We start from the raw sequence: 18,471 nt of genomic DNA on the forward strand, positions 1-18,471 counted from the left end.
TTCTCCCTCTGCCTGTGTCTCTGCCTCTCTCTCGGTGTCTCTCATGAATAAATAAAATAAATATTTTTTAAAAACCCAGATTTATACATGCAGAAAATTCTCTGAAGCATTAACACGACAGCCAAAAACTTTCAGGGTTATTTTTTAATAATCTATACATAAATTTATTTAATCAACATACAAACTACTACCCAAAGCCAAAACACAAGATTCTCATTTCAATTAGATATTTCAACTCAATAGTCTCTTAAAGACCTTCAATTTTTTTTCCCATTTTGGAAAATGGGTTGGCAAACATTTTCTAAAAAGGATCAGATAGTAAATATTTTAGGCTTTGCAGGCCATACAATTGCTGTTGCAACTACTCAAAGCAGCCATAGATGTAAACAGAGGAGTCTATGTTCCATTAAACTTTATTTATAAACACCCATATTCAAATTTCATGTAATTTTCACATCATGTCATACTAGTCTTTGAGGTTTTTTTTCCCTCAACCATTTAAAAATGCAGAAACCATTCCTAGCTTGTGGGAAAATAAACAACAGGCAGCAGGCCGGATTTGGCCCATATACTATCCTTTGCCAACACTTGCTCCAAAACGATCCCTTGATAATCTAGTCACCTTAAAATTTCAAATCATTACTTCCCAGAGGTTTAAAGTAATTATTCAAGTCTTCATCAGTAACTTCTTTTAGATCCGCTGGTTTCCACTTTGGACTCTGGTCTTTATCTATTAAAACTGTTAAGTGAAGACATAGAAATGTTAGTACATTTCTTCCAGGTATTACCAGATTTTAATCACTGAATTGACAGAAAGTACCTTACACATGGCCTATCTTCTGTAGCACCTTTTTTTCCTGCAAAGTTTAAATTTTTGCATGTTTCCTTTTTTTTTCTTTAAATTAAGGCCCCTTAGGATTTGGACGGATAGCAATGAACTGATAATGACCCACGTGGTTCTTTCCCAACCTGCTAAGTCTGCAGCTTGAACGCAGCCTCTGAACTAATGGGGCTTAAACCTCAGCCTTCTTCAAACAAAATTGTAAATGAAATCTTCCTGTTCTAAAACAGCTAAAACCAGAGTTGGTATGGATTAGGGAAGGTAGGGGAGGGCGGAGGGCCCAGATCTGCCTTCTAACCTCCTCCACATGGAGCTGAGAGGAAAATTACTTAGAGGGAAGAGGATGCTGTTATGCATAATTAAATGTGGAGACTGCTGTTCTGCTGAATCCTCTAGCTCACACAGCCCTGAATTAAAACAGCAGAGCACATTCAGGTTATAAGAAGAAACGACTTCTCTGATTTCAGGGTAGTCATCATGTAATGTGGCCACTGAGCATCCCCAGCAGATCATGAGGATGAGGCAACTGGCAAAGCTCTCCCTTAGCAAGGAACGGGAGCGTCGCTCTCCTGCTTGTGACGTCGCTCCTGCTACATAAAGGCTGCCTTTGGGGAACATCTGATGAAGGGTACACAGGATCGCTCTGTGTCCCTGCTTACGACTGTATGTTACTCTACGATGACCTCGAAAAACTTTTTTTTTTTTAAAAAAAGACAGAGAAGGGGGCTACACTTAGTAAAGTCATGGTAGGGAATTGTAACCACGCTTAAGATGTGCAGAATTCCTGTGGATACTGGAGAGCTTTGTGTGTGTGTGTGTGTGTGTGTGTGTGTGTGTGTGTTTAAGATTTATTTGTTTGAGGGAGCGAGTGAGTGAGTGAGGAGAAGTCAAGGGAGAGGGAGAGAGAATCTCAAGGAGACTCCCTGCTGAGGGTGGGGCCCGATGCGGGGCTTGAGCTCATGGCCCTGAGATCTGACCTGAGCCAAAACCAAGAGCCAGGTGCCTTAAGGGATTGTGCCATCAATGGCCCAAGTCCATGCCTGCTGCAGGGTGCTGGCTACTATCAGATGAGGGAGAGCACTAATGTTCTGTTCCCTGCCACACTGACAGTTTTCTATTCCCTGAACAACATAAATAAAAACAATTCTGGAACCTTCTTTCAAAAATCTCTTCTGTTTTAAGCCCTTTGGCCAATGCTATCATTTTTCCCTACCTCCTTGATAGTCTGCTAAAGGGCAAAAGGAAAGAGTATTAATAAAATCTGTGTGTTCTTTTCAAAGTGACATCATTTTCTACTGAGCATAGATATAACAAGTTCCTGCCATGTAGACAGCTCAGGTTTTTTCAAGTCTCACAAGGCACCCACTCAAATTGCATTTGGTAACTCTCCAGCTCTGCTGAAATAATCGTTTTTAGTTTTTTTATAACCAGGAAGTGGCTTATTCTGGCTGTTAAGAATAAGAATTTTTTACAATCATTCCTCTAATTTACTAGTTTATTTTATCGTATTTGCTGACATATTTTATAATTAGCGAACCGCGGCAAACATTTGGTTATTAAGCAAGAACACCAAAGACTTTTACCCAGAATAGATACTTCTTGCAAAATAGGGAGGTCATAACCTCCCTAAACAATGAGGCAGTATACTTTTCTCTTCATTAAAAAGTAACATGATAAGCTCCTGCATTACGAATCAGAACTTTGATGCTGCCTGGTTCCAACTGTTACCTTAAAATAATTGACAGTATATATGAAAATAACACCTTTATTTTTTTAAGTTTAAGAGGGCTGCTATAACAACTAACAAATACATTAAAATCCAAGTAGCACACAGGTCTAGGCTCTGATCCACATGCAGCGAGAATCTGCAGGGGATCAGTGGGAAAAATGCATATCTTACTTGTTTCTATAAACATAGAGCCATCTCCTCTGATTCAACTCATGTCCTCTAAAAGGATCTGAACCCCTGCTTATTTCTGGTATTTCTCATGCCGTAAGTTAAGAGAGTTCTACGACAGTGCAGTGTTGATCAAAGCTTATAGCTCAGAGAACACAATCTTTTATTCAGATAAAGTATATGCAAAAGGAAACACATGCAAAGGGAAAACCTCATCTTATACAATATAAATAACAGCTATTTGTCGGGATATGGGCTTACACATGAACTGTTTGGCAAATTTGCTTAAAACAAAAAATAAGCCATTTCACTTGCTTGTTCTAAATATGCTGACTTCAGAGATGATGAAAACAAATTAATAAAGATGTTGCCAGAGCGTTACTAATTATGCCATATGGTTTTTCTCAATGTCAGGGTTGAACAGCTCAGGCGCAGGCAAAGAGGTGAGTAAGGTAGGGTTCAACACTTCTGGGACTTTGCAGGATGGGCAGGGGCTTGAGGGCTCCTTGCAAGGCAATAAATGCACCTTTCAAGGCTCCAGCAGCAGCAGGAGTTCTCAAGCCCAGCTCTACTCGGCAGAGACAGTCCACAGGACTGGAGAAGCAGGATTACCTCTTACATATAAATTAGGGAGCAATGACACAGGTTATATGAATTTTCCAAACAATACTAGTTTCAAAGACCGATCTTCCCTTATGTGCCCGTTGGTCATATAAAACAAGCAACGACTTTGCAATCTCTATGAAAGCCTAGTTTTCACTAATAAAACAACTATCATCTTTGATTAACAGGATATGCTCACAAATCCTAGTTCCACAATAGCCAGGAAGAAAAGAACCATCACTTACCTGCCCTAACACCTTCATGAAAGTCATGGCCTCCCTGAAAGAAAATCGAGATTAAATGATGAATTCCCAGGCACCCTTATTCCTGGTGATGATCTGTGTCCTCCCCCCACCTTAGCCTCCCACTCTGGAAACAAACACTCAGAGGTGGGGCCCCCTGTGTGACACAGCCTCTGGTCACTGCCTTGGGTTCTCATCTGCTGAGTACCTGCACTGCTGTGCCCCGATCCTACAACTCTGTCACCACTCACTTTATTGTGGCCACTTGCCCTTGGAAATGCCCTCATTTCCTTCAAGGCTTTCTCTCCCCTTGAGTCTGTCCTGGAAACTCCCAGCACCAGCTGCCCCTACCGCTTACCTCTGCCTGCCTTTGAGGAGCTAAATCCTGCTGCAGAAAAATCATACAACTGTGATTGGCTTCATTTAAAATCCAGGACCACGAATCTCAAACAGGCATGTTCAACAATGTATTGTTGCCTTGTCCAAACAAGGCATGGGCAACAATGCATGTTCTCTTCTCCACGTCCCAAGATAATGATTTTAACCGTCTTCTGCCTTCTCAGTCTCTTCCCCTAGCAAATTTTACTCTTTATTTCTCAGCTAATGACTTAACCTCCTATTTCGTTACAAAAAGAGAAGTGGCAAGACATGAACAGCCTCTTCTTCCCACCCCTAAACTACCTGTGGCCCAGCTGCACCCCTCAGTTCCATGCCTTCCCTTTCCTGATTACGGAGGGAGGGACCACCACATTCCCACTCATATCTCCCCTTCGCGAGAACGGTGCTTGAGTAGGGGGGCTATCTCTCTCTTTCCGCCCGGCGTCAGCCATGTAGGCCGCTTAATTCAGTGACTGACTGCAGTTCAAATGTGTGGGTCACCCACTGCCTCTATTACACAGTAACTACGTGACCTTGGGCTCGCAAACCCCCGATGCCGCATTTCCTCATACGAAACGGCAATATCAATATATCCATCACAGGATCATCTTCCCAGCATCCCAGTGCTGTGTGCAACACACAGTATGTCATGTGGTGGGTCAACATAGCCTTTTCTCTATTGAGTCATCCCCAATCATTTATAAACATGTTCTAGTGCCTTCCACCTTACAAAATAACAAGGAATCGCACTTGATTCCGCAGTCCCAGCTTCCACCCTATTTGTTTCCAGAAGAGAGTTGTGTACATACAGCCTACACTTCTCCGTATCCCACTCACTCACTGACTCTCCAACATACTACGCCCTACCTCTGGCCCAGCACTGCTCTGCAATGGCTTGCCCAAATCACCCGTGGTTTCAGTTTTGCCACATGCTAAAGACGCCTTCATCCTCCCCCACTGGATACTTTGGCAGTACTCCCTCCTCCTTGAGACTCTCATCTCTTGCTTTCATGACCCCCTCCCACCCTCCTGGTTCTCCTACTTCAGTCCTTTCTCTCTCCCACCACTGCTTTTTCTCCCCTACCCTACTTGGGGCTCAGGTCTGGCTCCCTCATTTTCCTTCTATATGATCTTATCCATTCTATATTTGACACATCAGCACCTGACTCACCAATTCCATTAAAATATAAGGTCATGTCACTCTTCTACTCAAAAACATCCAGTGGCTTCCCATTTTACTCAGAACAAAAGCCAAGGTTTTACAGAAACCTCCCAGGCTGTGTGTGCTCTGCACAGCCCTTCTCTACCCTGTTAACTCTCTCACTCACCAACCCCCCTCTGGCCCCTCCCGGGACAGGCAGGCACACTCCAGCCTCAGAGCTTTGCTCCTGCCTCCGCCTGGAGGCTCTTCCCCAGATACCTGCACAGCTCACTCCCTCATTTCCCTCAGGTTTTCACTCAAACCGCATCTTCTCAGTCAGGTCCTTTCCGCTCAGTCTACCCATAAGTCCAAACCCCTCGCCTCCATGCCATGTCCTCCTTCCCACTTTAGTTTTTCTCCTTAGTACTCATATGCTGTATATTTTACAATTTTATCTGTTTACAATCTATCTCCCCTGCTATAAAGTAAGTTCCATGAGGGCAGGGATTCGGTCTATTCTGTTTACCTATACATTCTTTGTGCCTCTAACAGTGTCTACCACATGTAACCATTCTTATTAAGGAAACAAAGCTCCATCTACAAAGTTTTATTTGTCTTTTTTTTTAAAGATTTTATTTATTCATGAGAGACCCACAGAGAGAGAGAGAGGCAGAGACAGAGGCAGAGGGAGAAGCAGGCTCCCTGCAGGGAGCCCAATGTGGGCTTAAGTGAGACCACCTGGGTTCACCCACCAAGTGTCTGCCACTTAATAGCTATAATACTACCTTAGGCAGATTATTTCCCTATGCCAGTTCCCACATCTGTCAAGTGGAGACAAGAATAGTGCCTATTACTCCAGAAATAGTGTAAAATTTAATGGAGAAGATACATATAAAGGGCCTTTCTCTTGAGACCTCAGCTGCTACTTACATTCTACTAGGACAGACTTTAAGATTAAAGAAGGGGCAGCCCGGGTGGCTCAGTGGTTTAGTGCTGCCTTCAGCCCAGGGTTTGATCTGGGAGTACCGGGATCGAGTTCCGCGTCAGGCTCCCTGCAGGGAGCCTAATTCTCCCTCTGCCTGTGTCTCTGCCTCTCTCTCTGTCTCTGTGTCTCTCATAAATAAATAAATAAAATCTTCTAAAAAAATATTAAAGTGACTAATTTACAATGCTAATCTATTATTTAAAACATGTAACAAACTAACAAAACCCATTCATACATTTTATATATACGTATACTCCTCATTTTACCAATAAGGGAATTCAGATTTACAGAGTTTTTACTTCTTGCCCCAAGGTCAGAGACTGTGCCTGAAAAATGTTTTTTTTCTATTTTTAATTCTACCTGAGATTAGAGGATTTCATACACTTACATGCAAATGTAACTGCTGTCTCATAAGGACTTAAGAACAATGTGAGAGTAATAGTTCCACATACCTTAAGCTAACTGGACTGTTGTGTTTCTACAGAGTAGATTTACAGGTAATTTTAAGATTTTTGTTTCTAGTTTTCTGTATTTTACAAGCTCTCCAATGAACATCAGTTGCTTTCATATATAGAAAATAAGCATATATTTTTAAAATTCTTACCACACAAGCTTGACTCAACCGATATTCCATAGTTAATACTTCCTGCAAGGTCTTTGAAGACCCCTCCATGAGTTGCCTTACTGTGATCTTTAGGGATGTTGGAGACATTTTATTAATTACCTACGAGAGAAAAAAAATGTTTTTACTAGTTTTAGCTCAAGAGTTCCTTTATATAACAAACTGACTTTTTATATAAATCTTACTAAAATTTGCTCCTTAAACAGTACTTTCACATGACAGTTTCATAAAGGTAAGATTATGCGTGATCCTGTCGAAGCACCAATCGTTTTCTAATCTACTGTAATAACAAAACAGATCATTCCACCAGTGGAATAAATGTACTCATAAATTAATAAAATAAATCTACATTTTGTAGCTGCCTGACATAAATTATGATCTCAATTAGGTAAGCAAAGAGTGATTATGCTTAAGTAAAATTAATACACATCTTACAAACAACTAATATATCAGAGAACATTTTACTTTATAATATAAAGAAGGTAGAGTAGAAATACAGTGGCTCTTTCCTTCCCATTTTGTGACTATGGAGAAATGTTTTAACTAAACGGTGGTCTTCATCTAGAAATAAATCTACTTACCTTAAAAGTAGGGAGAGAAAATAATTCAAGATACCATGAGGTGGTTTTCTACTGTATTTAAATATTTAATAAAATAAGAATTACATGCCTGACTTCTTGCCTACAGTGCTATGCACCCCTTCCTTTTGAATTTAAAGATGCTACTATCGTGTTCTGACACAGGTGTGTGGCTGTAAGCGACAGAAGCTACAAGAGGTCTCATTATATGCTCCGTAAATCTGATGCTCGCCTTTTCTTTATGATTGCAATATAGAGTTTTCAGGCTTGTTGTTGAGTGACTGTCTCAAAGCTATAAATTTCACTTTTTGAGTTAAAAGAATCTCCCACGTCAAGACTCCAGGGTCACTGTAGCATCCTCGAGGGTGGCACACAGATTCAGAGAACAGACTGAATGACTAGGGCAGTATCTTACCTTGTAAATGCTAAGACTTAAGTAGATGACTACATACAGGAGGTCAGGGAAGATCACTGTCCTACCTATAGTCACAATGCTGAAGAAAAGCTGAGAAAGGGAGAAAAGCAATGAAAGCTTTTACGCATCTAATTCATCTTCAAAAGAACTCGCCCTTCTGCCCTCGGTGCTATATTCACATGATTTCATTTAATGCTCCTGTAGCAATCCCCCTGCATGTTCTCGCCCTTCTGGTTGCAGGCCGTGGGAGGATGGCAAATGTACGACACTCTGCATGCTGTGCCAGGAGGCCCCTCCTTTACACAGGCAAGTAGACAAGGGGTCCATTTTGCTGACAAAACCACTGGTTTTCTCTAGCCAGAGCAATGCCCACATTATCACAGGTGAACATTTAGAAGAACTTCATTTACGATGCTGAAAGGTGTGCTTAAGGGAGGGATATAGCCACCTTCTAGCTTTTCTAGTCTACAAAGTCAATGAAACTATGATTCCCCTTTCAAAAGGGCTGTAGTGTATAAGCCCACAGTCATGTCCATCAGACCTACCATTATGGCTAATTGTCTGTGTCCTCTTTCTTGGTTTGTCACTTTATATGCAATCTAGAATTCTCAAAACACAAACTCTGTCTTTGCTATACCTCCTCAGTTAGCTACCAATTAATTTCATTAAAAAGGCCACCTTGGGATGCCTGGGTGGCTCAGCGGTTGAGCATCTGCCTTTGGCTCAGGGCGTGATCCTGGAGGTCTGGGATCGAGTCCTGCCTCGGGCTCCCTGCATGGAGCCTGCTTCTCCCTCTGCCTGTGTCTCTGTCTCTCTCTGTGTCTCTCACAAATAAACAAAATCTTAAAAAAAAACCAAAAACACCTAATAAGAAAATCATCCCATTTACAATTGCACCAAAAATGATGATACCTAGGAATAAACTAAACCAAGGAGGTGAAAGACCTGTACTCTGAAAACTATATAATACTGATGAAAGAAATTGAAGATGACATAAACAAGTGGAAAGATATTGCATGCTAATTGATAAGAGGAACAAATATTGTTAAAATGTCCATACCACCCAAAGCAATCTACAGATTTAATGCAATCCCTATCAAAATACCAACAGCATTTTCCACAGAACTAGAATAATACTAAAATTCATAGGGACCCACAAAAGACCTCAAATAGCCAAAGCCACATCTTGAGAAAGAATAAAGTGTGAGGTATTACATTCCCAGATTTGAAGATAATACTACAAAGCTCTAGTAATCAAAACAGTATGGTACTGGCACAAAAATAAACAGATTAATGGAAAAGAACAGAGACCCCAGAAATGAACTCACACTTATATGGTCAGTTAATCTACAAGGAAGGAGGCAAGAATATACAATGGGGAAAAGACAGGCTCTGGGAAAGCTGGACAGCCACATGCAAAATAAAGAAATTGGACTACTTTCTTAAAAATAAGCTCAAAATTAATCAAAGACCTAAATATGATACCTGAAAGCATAAAACTCATAGAAGAAAACAGGGGCAGTAAGTTTTTAAATAATTTTAAAGTAATTTAATAAATTGGAATGCAGTAAAACATAGCAGTATTAACACATTACAGAATGTTAGATGGAAATAAACTTGGAAGCTGACTTAATTTTTATCTGACAAATCATACTGAAAGAATCCCCAAATAGTAAATTTACAAAATTGATATATGAGTAGAAATATATATAAAGGCATTAAATCTTAAAAACATATTCACATGGCAAATTATATTGAGACAAAAAATTCAGTGAAAGCATGTATTTTACAAACAATTCTATTAATATAAAGCTCATGAAATTTTAAAAGTTCAAGTAAGTAAAGCCATAGGAATAAACTTTAAAGTCCTTTCGCTCAACTAAAGATATACATCAGAATGTCACAGACAGACAGGCAGGCATGTTATTGCAGAAGTGCCTATCAACACTACCATTTAATACAGTATAACTCTATCCACGTGATACCAAACACGAACATAGCCTTACCAGCTGTAGTATCCAGTAATACTATGGTATCATGAAGCAAGGACATATATACTCCTCCAAAGATGATGAAATACAGAGGTATATCATCAGGACTAAATTTTATATATGTTGGACAAAGGAATTGCTACTTCTAAAAATGGTACCATTTTATGTGCACATACCACGCAAAACTCTTATAAACACACATTTGCACTCCATCTTATAAGTAACTGTAACTGATAAATGGATTATGTTAGAATTCCTCTGGCAAATGGTGAACAAGGAGCTTTTTGTTTTTTTTCTCCCCAGCAAGCAGCTTTAATGAGGCTTACGACCCTACCCTCCGGATGAAAGTGAGTGTTTTGCCACCAGCTACAGGTCAGGTACTACTATTCCTGCTCACTAGAATTCCTGCTCCCAGATCATTAATTTTTTCCTAAATTTAAACTTTTTAACTTCCTTTGCTACTCAACAATAGGTAGACACTTTGGATATGTTATAAGAAACATTACCCTCTGCAATGAGCATTAAACATTTGCAAACACATTTTCAGAGAATCATAGAATTTTAGAGCTACAAGGAACTTTTGAAATCAAAGTGTCACATTCTATAGACTGAAGAGCTAAAGTCCTCACAGGTTAAAACATCTGCTGACAGCTATCATCCTGCTCAGGGTTAGGGTTGAGTCTGGAACCTCAGCTCCCGGTAGGCAGTAATTCTGACACTGACAGTAGAGATAGGTTTCTAGATATGTCTCCTAAGGCAAGGGAAACGAAAGCAGAAATAAATCAGTGGGACTATACCAAAATAAAAAGCTTTTGCACAATGAAAGAATGACAAGGCAACCTACTGAACCGGGGGAAAGACATCTGCAAATGATATATACAATAAGGGATGAATATTCAAAATATATAAAGAACTTATACAACTCGACACAAAAACAACCCAATTAAAAAACAGGCAAAAGACATGAACAGACATTTTTCCAAAGAAGACATACACATGGCCAACAAACACATGAAAATATACTCAACATCACCAATCAGTGGTGAAATGCAAATCAAAACCACCATGAGATATCACCATATACCTGTCAGAATGGCCAATACCAAAAAGACAAGAAATAAGTGCTGGCGAGGATGTGGAGAAAAAGGAACCCTCATGTACTGGTACAGCCATCATGGATAACATTATGGAGATTCCTCAAAAAATTAAAAATAGAATTACCATATAATCCAGTAATCCCACTACTAGGATTTACCCAAAGAAAGAAAACAAAAACACTAATTTGAAAAGACACATGCATCCCTATGTTTACTCTAGCATTATTTACAATAGCCAGTATATAGAAGCAACCCAAGGGTCCATCAGTAGATGAATGGATAAAAGACATGTGGTATGTATACACAATGGAGTGTTATCCAGCCATGAAAAAGATTGAGATCTTGACCTTTGTAACAACTTGGATGGACGTAGTGCCTATAATCCTAAATGAAATAAGTTCAGTCATAGAAAAAGAAATACCATATGATTTCACTCATGTGGAATTTAAGAAACAAAACCAGATGCTGAGTGAAATAAGTCAATTGGAGAAGGACAAACATTATATGGTCTCATTCATTTGGGGAATATAAAAAATAGTGAAAGGGAATAAAGGGGAAAGGAGAGAATATGAGTGGGAAATATAAGAAAGGGAGACAGAACATGAGAGACTCCTAACTCTGGGAAACGAACTAGGAGGGTGGAAGGGGAGGTGGGTAGGGCGGGGGGTGGGGGTGACTGGGTGACGGGCACTGAGGGGGGCACTTGATGGGATGAGCACTGGGTGTTGTTCTATATGTTAGCAAATTGAACACCAATACAAAATAAATTTATATATATATAGAAAACAACAGTAACAAAAAACAGTCTTAAATACAGAGAATTGGGGGATCCCTGGGTGTCTCAGTGGCTGAGCACCTGCCTTTGGCCTAGGGTGGATCCTGGGGTCCCGGGATCGAGTCCCACGTCGGGCTCCCTGCAAGGAGCCTGCTTCTCCCTCTGCCTGGGTCTCTGCCTCTGTGTGTGTGTGTGTGTCTCTCATGAATAAATAAATTTAAAAATCTTGAAAAAAAAATACAGAGAATTGGTGGGGAAAATCAGGGAGGAGGGTGGGTGAGGGAATGGATGAAACAGATGGGGGGCAGAGGAGAGGCCCACATAAGAGCTCCAGTTGTTTGTGCTCGTGTCACACCAGAAATACATAAAAATACACCAGAAAAAAAAAATGAAAGAAAATTTCATTTGAAAAGCTCTACTGGTTCAGACATTTCATAGTTAGTATTTACAATGTTTTTTTTTTTATTTTTATTTATTTATTTTTTTATGATAGTCACAGAGAGAGAGAGGCAGAGACACAGGCAGAGGGAGAAGCAGGCTCCATGCACCAGAGCCCGACGTGGGATTCGATCCCGGGTCTCCAGGATCGCGCCCTGGGCCAAAGGCAGGCGCTAAACCGCTGCGCCACCCAGGGATCCCTCATAGTTAGTATTTAAAGAGATTTCCTAAACAGACATCGTATTTAAAAAATAGTGCATTGCCATCCCAAAGAAAACTAGTTTCCAACAATTCTTAGTATACTGGCAATTTGGCATGGAGACGCAGGATTTGAGCTCTGGACTCCAACAACTCAGGGGTGGAATTCCAGCTTCACCACCTCCCCATGGCTGACCTTAGTTTCCTCATTTGTATAACGGAGGTTGTACTGCTACTCATCTCCTAAGTGAATAAGGCAAAGTGTTGGAAACCAAGTCAAATACGGAAGGGAAGGGATAGACTGTGCACCAAGCACGTTGCCCTTAGCTCTCAGTTACAGATGTTCTCACGCATGCACATTGCACAAATGAGGAAGCCAACCTGATACGAATTTATCCAAGGTCGCACAGAGAGGAATCCAAACCCAAGCCTGACAACTCCGAAGCTGACTTCTTTCTACACATAGCAAGGCTATAACGGTGATCAGTGCCAAAGGCTGATGAGAAGTCAAAAAGAACAAAGGTGAAGACACCACATCAGATGGTAGAAAGAAGTTAATAAAAGCTTGCTTGCATAATTTGGATGGAAAAAGGGAGGGGAAGACAAAGTCAAGATGGTAGCTTGAGGAAAAACTGTCGAAGGCTTTTTGTGAGAGCAGGAAAGCTTTTGGAAGTCACAGCAGAAGGAAATGTACACCTTCTTCACCCAAGAAGGTAAAATTTTGAAGATCACTGAAAGAGGGAGAGGACTGGTGCCAAGTAGTTCCTAAATGAGGCAGGAAAGGATGGAATGAAAGCACAGATGGGGATATTTCCCTTGGCAAGAAAGTACGACACGTTAGAGGAATCAAAAGGATGATGGAAGAGAGTTAAAGGAGCTCATATAATGTAGCCTCATTCATTAAAAGAGGAACAGAGAGACTATTCCAGAAAATTGGATAAATGATTAGGACTTGGATCTTCAACTGTGTCAGAAATGTGTATGGATATGATCCTACAACCACACAACCTAGGAAACCTATTTCTACTTCTTGGTAAAACATTGGTTAGTGTTGTAACCAAATTGTCTGACCCTTTGAAAACTAGCTGTCTCATATATACCAAAGAGCCAACTTCTTTTTTCCTTTATTTTTTTCAAATGATTCCCATTCTCAGTTCAGTATTAGTGAACATCTACTATGCGCTAAGACACTTCAGAGGAGACAACAGAGAGCAGGACATGGTCCTGGCACTCACAGAGTGTTCTCAGCATTAGAATCATTGCCTTTTGAGTAAGAAACCCACCAACCCTTCTTTCTTAAGTTTTATCAAATTCTGGGCAATTTCCAAACGCAGAAAAACCCAGGACACTGCTTCTGCCCCTCCCCTCAAAGTACCAGAATACCCAGTGACATACAGTTTGACATGCATTATCCAAGACGCCCATCTTGAGACAATTGAAAGAACAGTATTCAACAAGCCTATAATGATGCAACTAGAGGAATTCTACGAAGTAAACCTCAGGGTTCACTGAAGGGCTAATACAGACATATAAGCTCCAACTCCTTCTCTGATTTGGTGTACGTGATCTTGGCAAATGAGCTTTAGAGTTTTTTTCTTTTATTAAAAAAAAAAAGATGTCATTTATGACATTCTCTAAAAGTCTAGGCTCTGTCAGATTTAACTCCAAAAGAAGGAAACCCTAATAATTAGGAATCCATGTATATTTAGATCATTTGTATTTACTATGGTGTGAACTGTGGATACTTTTCTAAATAATCTTACATATTTTGTACTTATACCTACACATCTTTTTAGAAGTGTTCAGATTGATAATAAGCCAAAAGAAATATAAAACACCTGAACTAGAGCAGGTCAGTCTAATTCACAGTATACTGCAGTTTCACAGAAATATTTTTAAATATATTTTATCACTCTGGAGGGTCATATTATTATATAAAAAACAAATAGCACTTTAAAGGAAATGGGCACTGCTATTTCTTTTAACTAAAGCAAAGGCATAGAGCCAGTCCATCAGGAGTGCTTTTTGCAACCTTATCTAAAGGCTTTTCCAGTAATTTCTTAAAAGCCTTAACAATTTAAATAAAATGCAAAGATAATGTCTAAAGAATCAAGCACTGCTATTTCATGATACCCCAAATGCTCATGAGAGTGTTTTAGGGTCATCAGTGGACTGGAAAACTGTTTTCCCGTTTACATAAATTGATATATTTTCCCTTAAAGGTTTATTGCACTTCTTCCCCAAAGGCACAATGTATCCATAAAGACCTCCATTAAATTACCCTTACTGATAGCAATAAACAGCACAGTGTAACGGGTACCTTTAGCAGATATAATACCTACTTCTATAGGCCAAACTGCTTTTAGTATAATTTGGTATGTCATTTTTATTTTTTAATTTTTTATTTTTTTATAGTTTTTTTTAAATTTTTTTATTTATGATAGTCACACACACAGAGAGAGAGAGACAGGCAGAGGGAGAAGCAGGCTCCATGCACCGGGAGCCCGACGTGGGATTTGATCCCGGATCTCCAGGATCGCGCCCTGGGCCAAAGGCAGGCGCCAAACCGCTGCGCCACCCAGGGATCCCTATTTTTTAATTTTTTAAAGATAATTAGCCTAAGGGGTAACTTAGATATAAAATTGACTCATTTTCAGTGAAAAGTTCTGTAACTTGATAAACATATACAGTTGTGCAACTACCCCTACAATTGAGATATAAGAACATTTCCATCACCTCAAAGAGTTCTCCTTTCCCCAACTCTACCTGCAGGTAACTGATCCGTTTTCTATTCCTATAATTTTGTATTCTCTAGAATTTCATAAAAACGAAACCATAGACTAAGTAGTGCTGTGTGTCTGCTTCTGTCACTTGGCACAATGCTTCTGAGATTCATCCATGTTGTTTCATGTATCACTAACTCATCCTTCCTTGGAGTTGAGCAGTATTCCAGTTTTGGGCTATTATAATAAAGTTACTATGAACGTGTGAGTACAAGCATCTGTGTGGACATATGTTTACATTTTTCTTGGGTAAATCCATAGGGGTGGGACTGTTGGGTCTTACAGTAAATGCACATTTAACTTATAAGACACTGCCAAGCTGCTTTCCTGCCAGCAATGTGTGAGTTGTAGATGTTCCATATCCTTGGTGTCAAGCTTTTAAATTCTAGCCACTCTAATAGGTGCACAGTGACATCTCACTGTGGTTTAAATTTGCATTTTCCTAAGGATTAAAGATCCTGAGCATTTTTTCATGTGCTTAGTGGCCATTCATACATGTTCTGTGGGAAAGTGTCCAGATTCCCATTTTCTAGCTGCACTGTTTATATTCTCATTAACTTTTAAATGTTCTTTATATACAATGGACTAAAGTCCTGTTATCAGATACAAGTTTTGCAAATATATTTCTTTTCAGTCTGTGGTTTCTTTACTTTTTCTTCAGAGTGCCTTTCAAAGAAGAAAAGTATTTAATTATAATAAAGATCAATTTACCAATTTTTTTCTTTTGCAGTGCTTGCTTTTTGCATTAAAAAAATCTTGGCTAACCCAAAGTCACAAAGATTTTCTATATTTTCTTTTAGAAATGGTACTGCCTTAGCTCCTACATTTAGGTGCATAACCCATTTTGAATTGCAGATGATGGGAAGGAATTCAGAGCATGTTACCTCAAGATATGACACTTTTACATATTGATTATTTTGAGTTAAAGGCACTTGAGAAACAATATGACTCTCTTTTTCTTCCAGGAAATAAAACTCACATGTAAATGATGCCTTCCCTGTAGCAGGAGGAAGACATTCTTATCACCAGAGATAGGGAACGTGGGTTCAAGAAAGCCATACAAATAAACCTTGTTAAACTAACCCTTATCTTGCTGGTTACTTCTTCACCATTTACTACTCCTTTCTCTTGTCAATTCTTCACAAATTTGTTTGTTTAAAAGGTACAAAAGCTTCCTCCTCTGGTTATTTGTTCACATCTTCATTCCGCTTTACGTGTACATGTAGGCTCCCAATTTAGTAAAATGTGTATGTTAATTTGGCTTATGTTGGCTTCCTTCTTAGGCTGGGCTGGAGACCCTCAGAAGACAGAGGAGAATTTTCTCCTCCCCTACAGGTGCAAGGGAAGAGTCAAGTCCTTTTTTTCTCCTGCATACGGATATTCAATTGTTCCAGAACCATTTGTTGAAAAGTTTATCCTTTCCCAACTGAATTATCTCGGGAGTTCTGGGCAGCCTTTACTTGAGTATAAATTCCCCCTCACTACTCAAGTGTAAACCTTCTCAATGATGGCAACATGAACTCCTCCCAGACCTGTGTGAGTCTTGTTAACTATTCAGACTACTGCTTTCTTTTGGTCCTTTCCCTGGTCTTGTAGAGTTTTACCTAAAATATGTACACATCAATAGTCTGAAATGTTTTGCAAGAAAGAAGCCAAGTCAATCTTAGGGCCTTCCTGTTTGTTTCCTTCCTCTCAGGAATCACAGTTCTGTGCTGCCTGCATTGTCCAATGTTAACAGACACTTGTTTCATGTATTTTGTCCATGTTTCTAGTTGTTTACAACAGAGGAACAATTTCTACTTAATTTTTCATGAACATCTGCCACTTTATTTTTAAATAGTACAGCAAATGGCTAATTCTCAAAGCTTACAGAAAGATTAGTAATCTTTTAAATTTAATTTCTCTAATATTTTACACTCTTCTTTCTTAAAATCTATGCCTAATTATTCTTAGTTTTCCTTTTTCCCAAATTTTTCACATATATGATTTCTTTATAGAAGCTTGTCATATTCTTATATGTAAAACTGAGTTTGTTTTATTCTTCACAAAACAAACATTCAAAATCAAACAAATACATAAATCCCACACTGGTAATTAGAAAAAAGAAGTTTCAAAGAATTTTTATAGTTTTCTAATATTCAGAAAAGGAACTCATATGTCTTTTAGCCTTTAATAGGCTATCCTATTATATTATATTAATCATATCAGTAACTACAAAAACACCTAAAAGACAAGTCAAAAGCAACACTGGTTTTCTTGGCCATTTACCCAGGAACACCTTCCTGGACACCAATTGGACCCACTGTTCCTTGCTCTTATTTCTCTGTCTCTCTGGCCGCGGACTTCATACCCCAGCACTCCTAAGAATTAGTGACCCTACTGAAATGAAATACCTTTGCTTGGCTTAGGGTTCTTGGTGACACATTTGGGCTATAGGAGGGTGGGGTCTCAATCCTTCTATTCATATTTCTTTGATTATTGATATCACTTGCAATTCTAAAAAGACAAATACTTCTCTCATTGGCCCTGAAGAACTTTCTTTACTTTGGCAAGTCTACTAGTCTTATTACCAGAAAAGGGAGAGGAAACAGGATAGCATTTCCTACAGCTCAATCATATTTAAAAACCAAAAACCCAACTAAAAAATGGGCAAAGGACTTGAAATAGATATTTCCAAAAGAAGATAGAAACAGCCAACAAGCATACGAAAAGATATTCAGTATTCTAATCATTAGGGAAATGTAAATCAAAACCACGATGAGCTATCACCTCATAGCCCTTAGGATGGTTACCAACAAAAAGACAGAAAACGAGTCGGCAAAGATGTACAAAAATGGGGAACTTTATGCACTGCTGTTGGTGGGAATATAAAATGGTGCAACTGCTATAGAAATCAGTATGGAGGTTCTTCAAACAATTAAAAATAATTACCATATAACGCAGAAATTCCACTTCTGGGTATATATCCAAAAGGATTAAAAGCAGGGACTTGAAGAAATATTTGTATACCCATATTTATAGCAGCATTTTTCACAAAAGCAAAAAGATAGAAGCAACCCAAATTAAATGCCCATCAATGATGGATGAGCAAAATGTGTTATATACATACAATGGAATATTATTCAGCCTTAAAAAAGGAATAAATTCCTGGTACATGCTACAACATGTATGAACCTTGAAACATTATGCTAGGTGATATAGGCTAATCACAATAGGACAAATGCTGCATGATTCCACTTACGTGAGGTATCTAGAGTAGTCAAATTATAGCAACAGAAAGTAGAAGAGTGGTTGCCAGGAACTGGGGTAACAGAGAAATGAGGAATTGTTTTTTAATAGGTATAAAATTCAGTTTCGTAAGATGAAAATGTTCTGGAGATTGGCTGTACAACCATGTGTACAGTATACTCCACAAAACTGAACTATATACCTAAAAATGGTAAAGATGGAGAATTTTATGTTACATGTATTTTACCACAATTAAAAT

The 18,471-nt window shown here is 39.1% G+C and overlaps 1 protein-coding gene across 1 annotated transcript in view; it reads right to left on the minus strand.

The window, feature by feature from the left end:
• Positions 1-273: 273 nt before the first annotated feature.
• HIBCH (3-hydroxyisobutyryl-CoA hydrolase) overlaps positions 274-18,471 on the minus strand; it is a 95,210-nt gene continuing 77,012 nt past the window's right edge. The window contains exons 12-14 of the mRNA XM_055345435.1: positions 6,692-6,811; positions 3,587-3,620; positions 274-739 (exon numbers count right to left, since the gene is read on the minus strand). Coding sequence (XP_055201410.1) covers positions 624-739; positions 3,587-3,620; positions 6,692-6,811 — 270 coding nt within the window. The 3' untranslated portion in view covers positions 274-623. The remainder of the gene's footprint in view (positions 740-3,586; positions 3,621-6,691; positions 6,812-18,471) is intronic.

Source organism: Nyctereutes procyonoides, unplaced genomic scaffold (genome assembly GCF_905146905.1).
Source record: "Nyctereutes procyonoides isolate TBG_1078 unplaced genomic scaffold, NYPRO_anot_genome, whole genome shotgun sequence".
Lineage (NCBI taxonomy): Eukaryota > Metazoa > Chordata > Mammalia > Carnivora > Canidae > Nyctereutes > Nyctereutes procyonoides.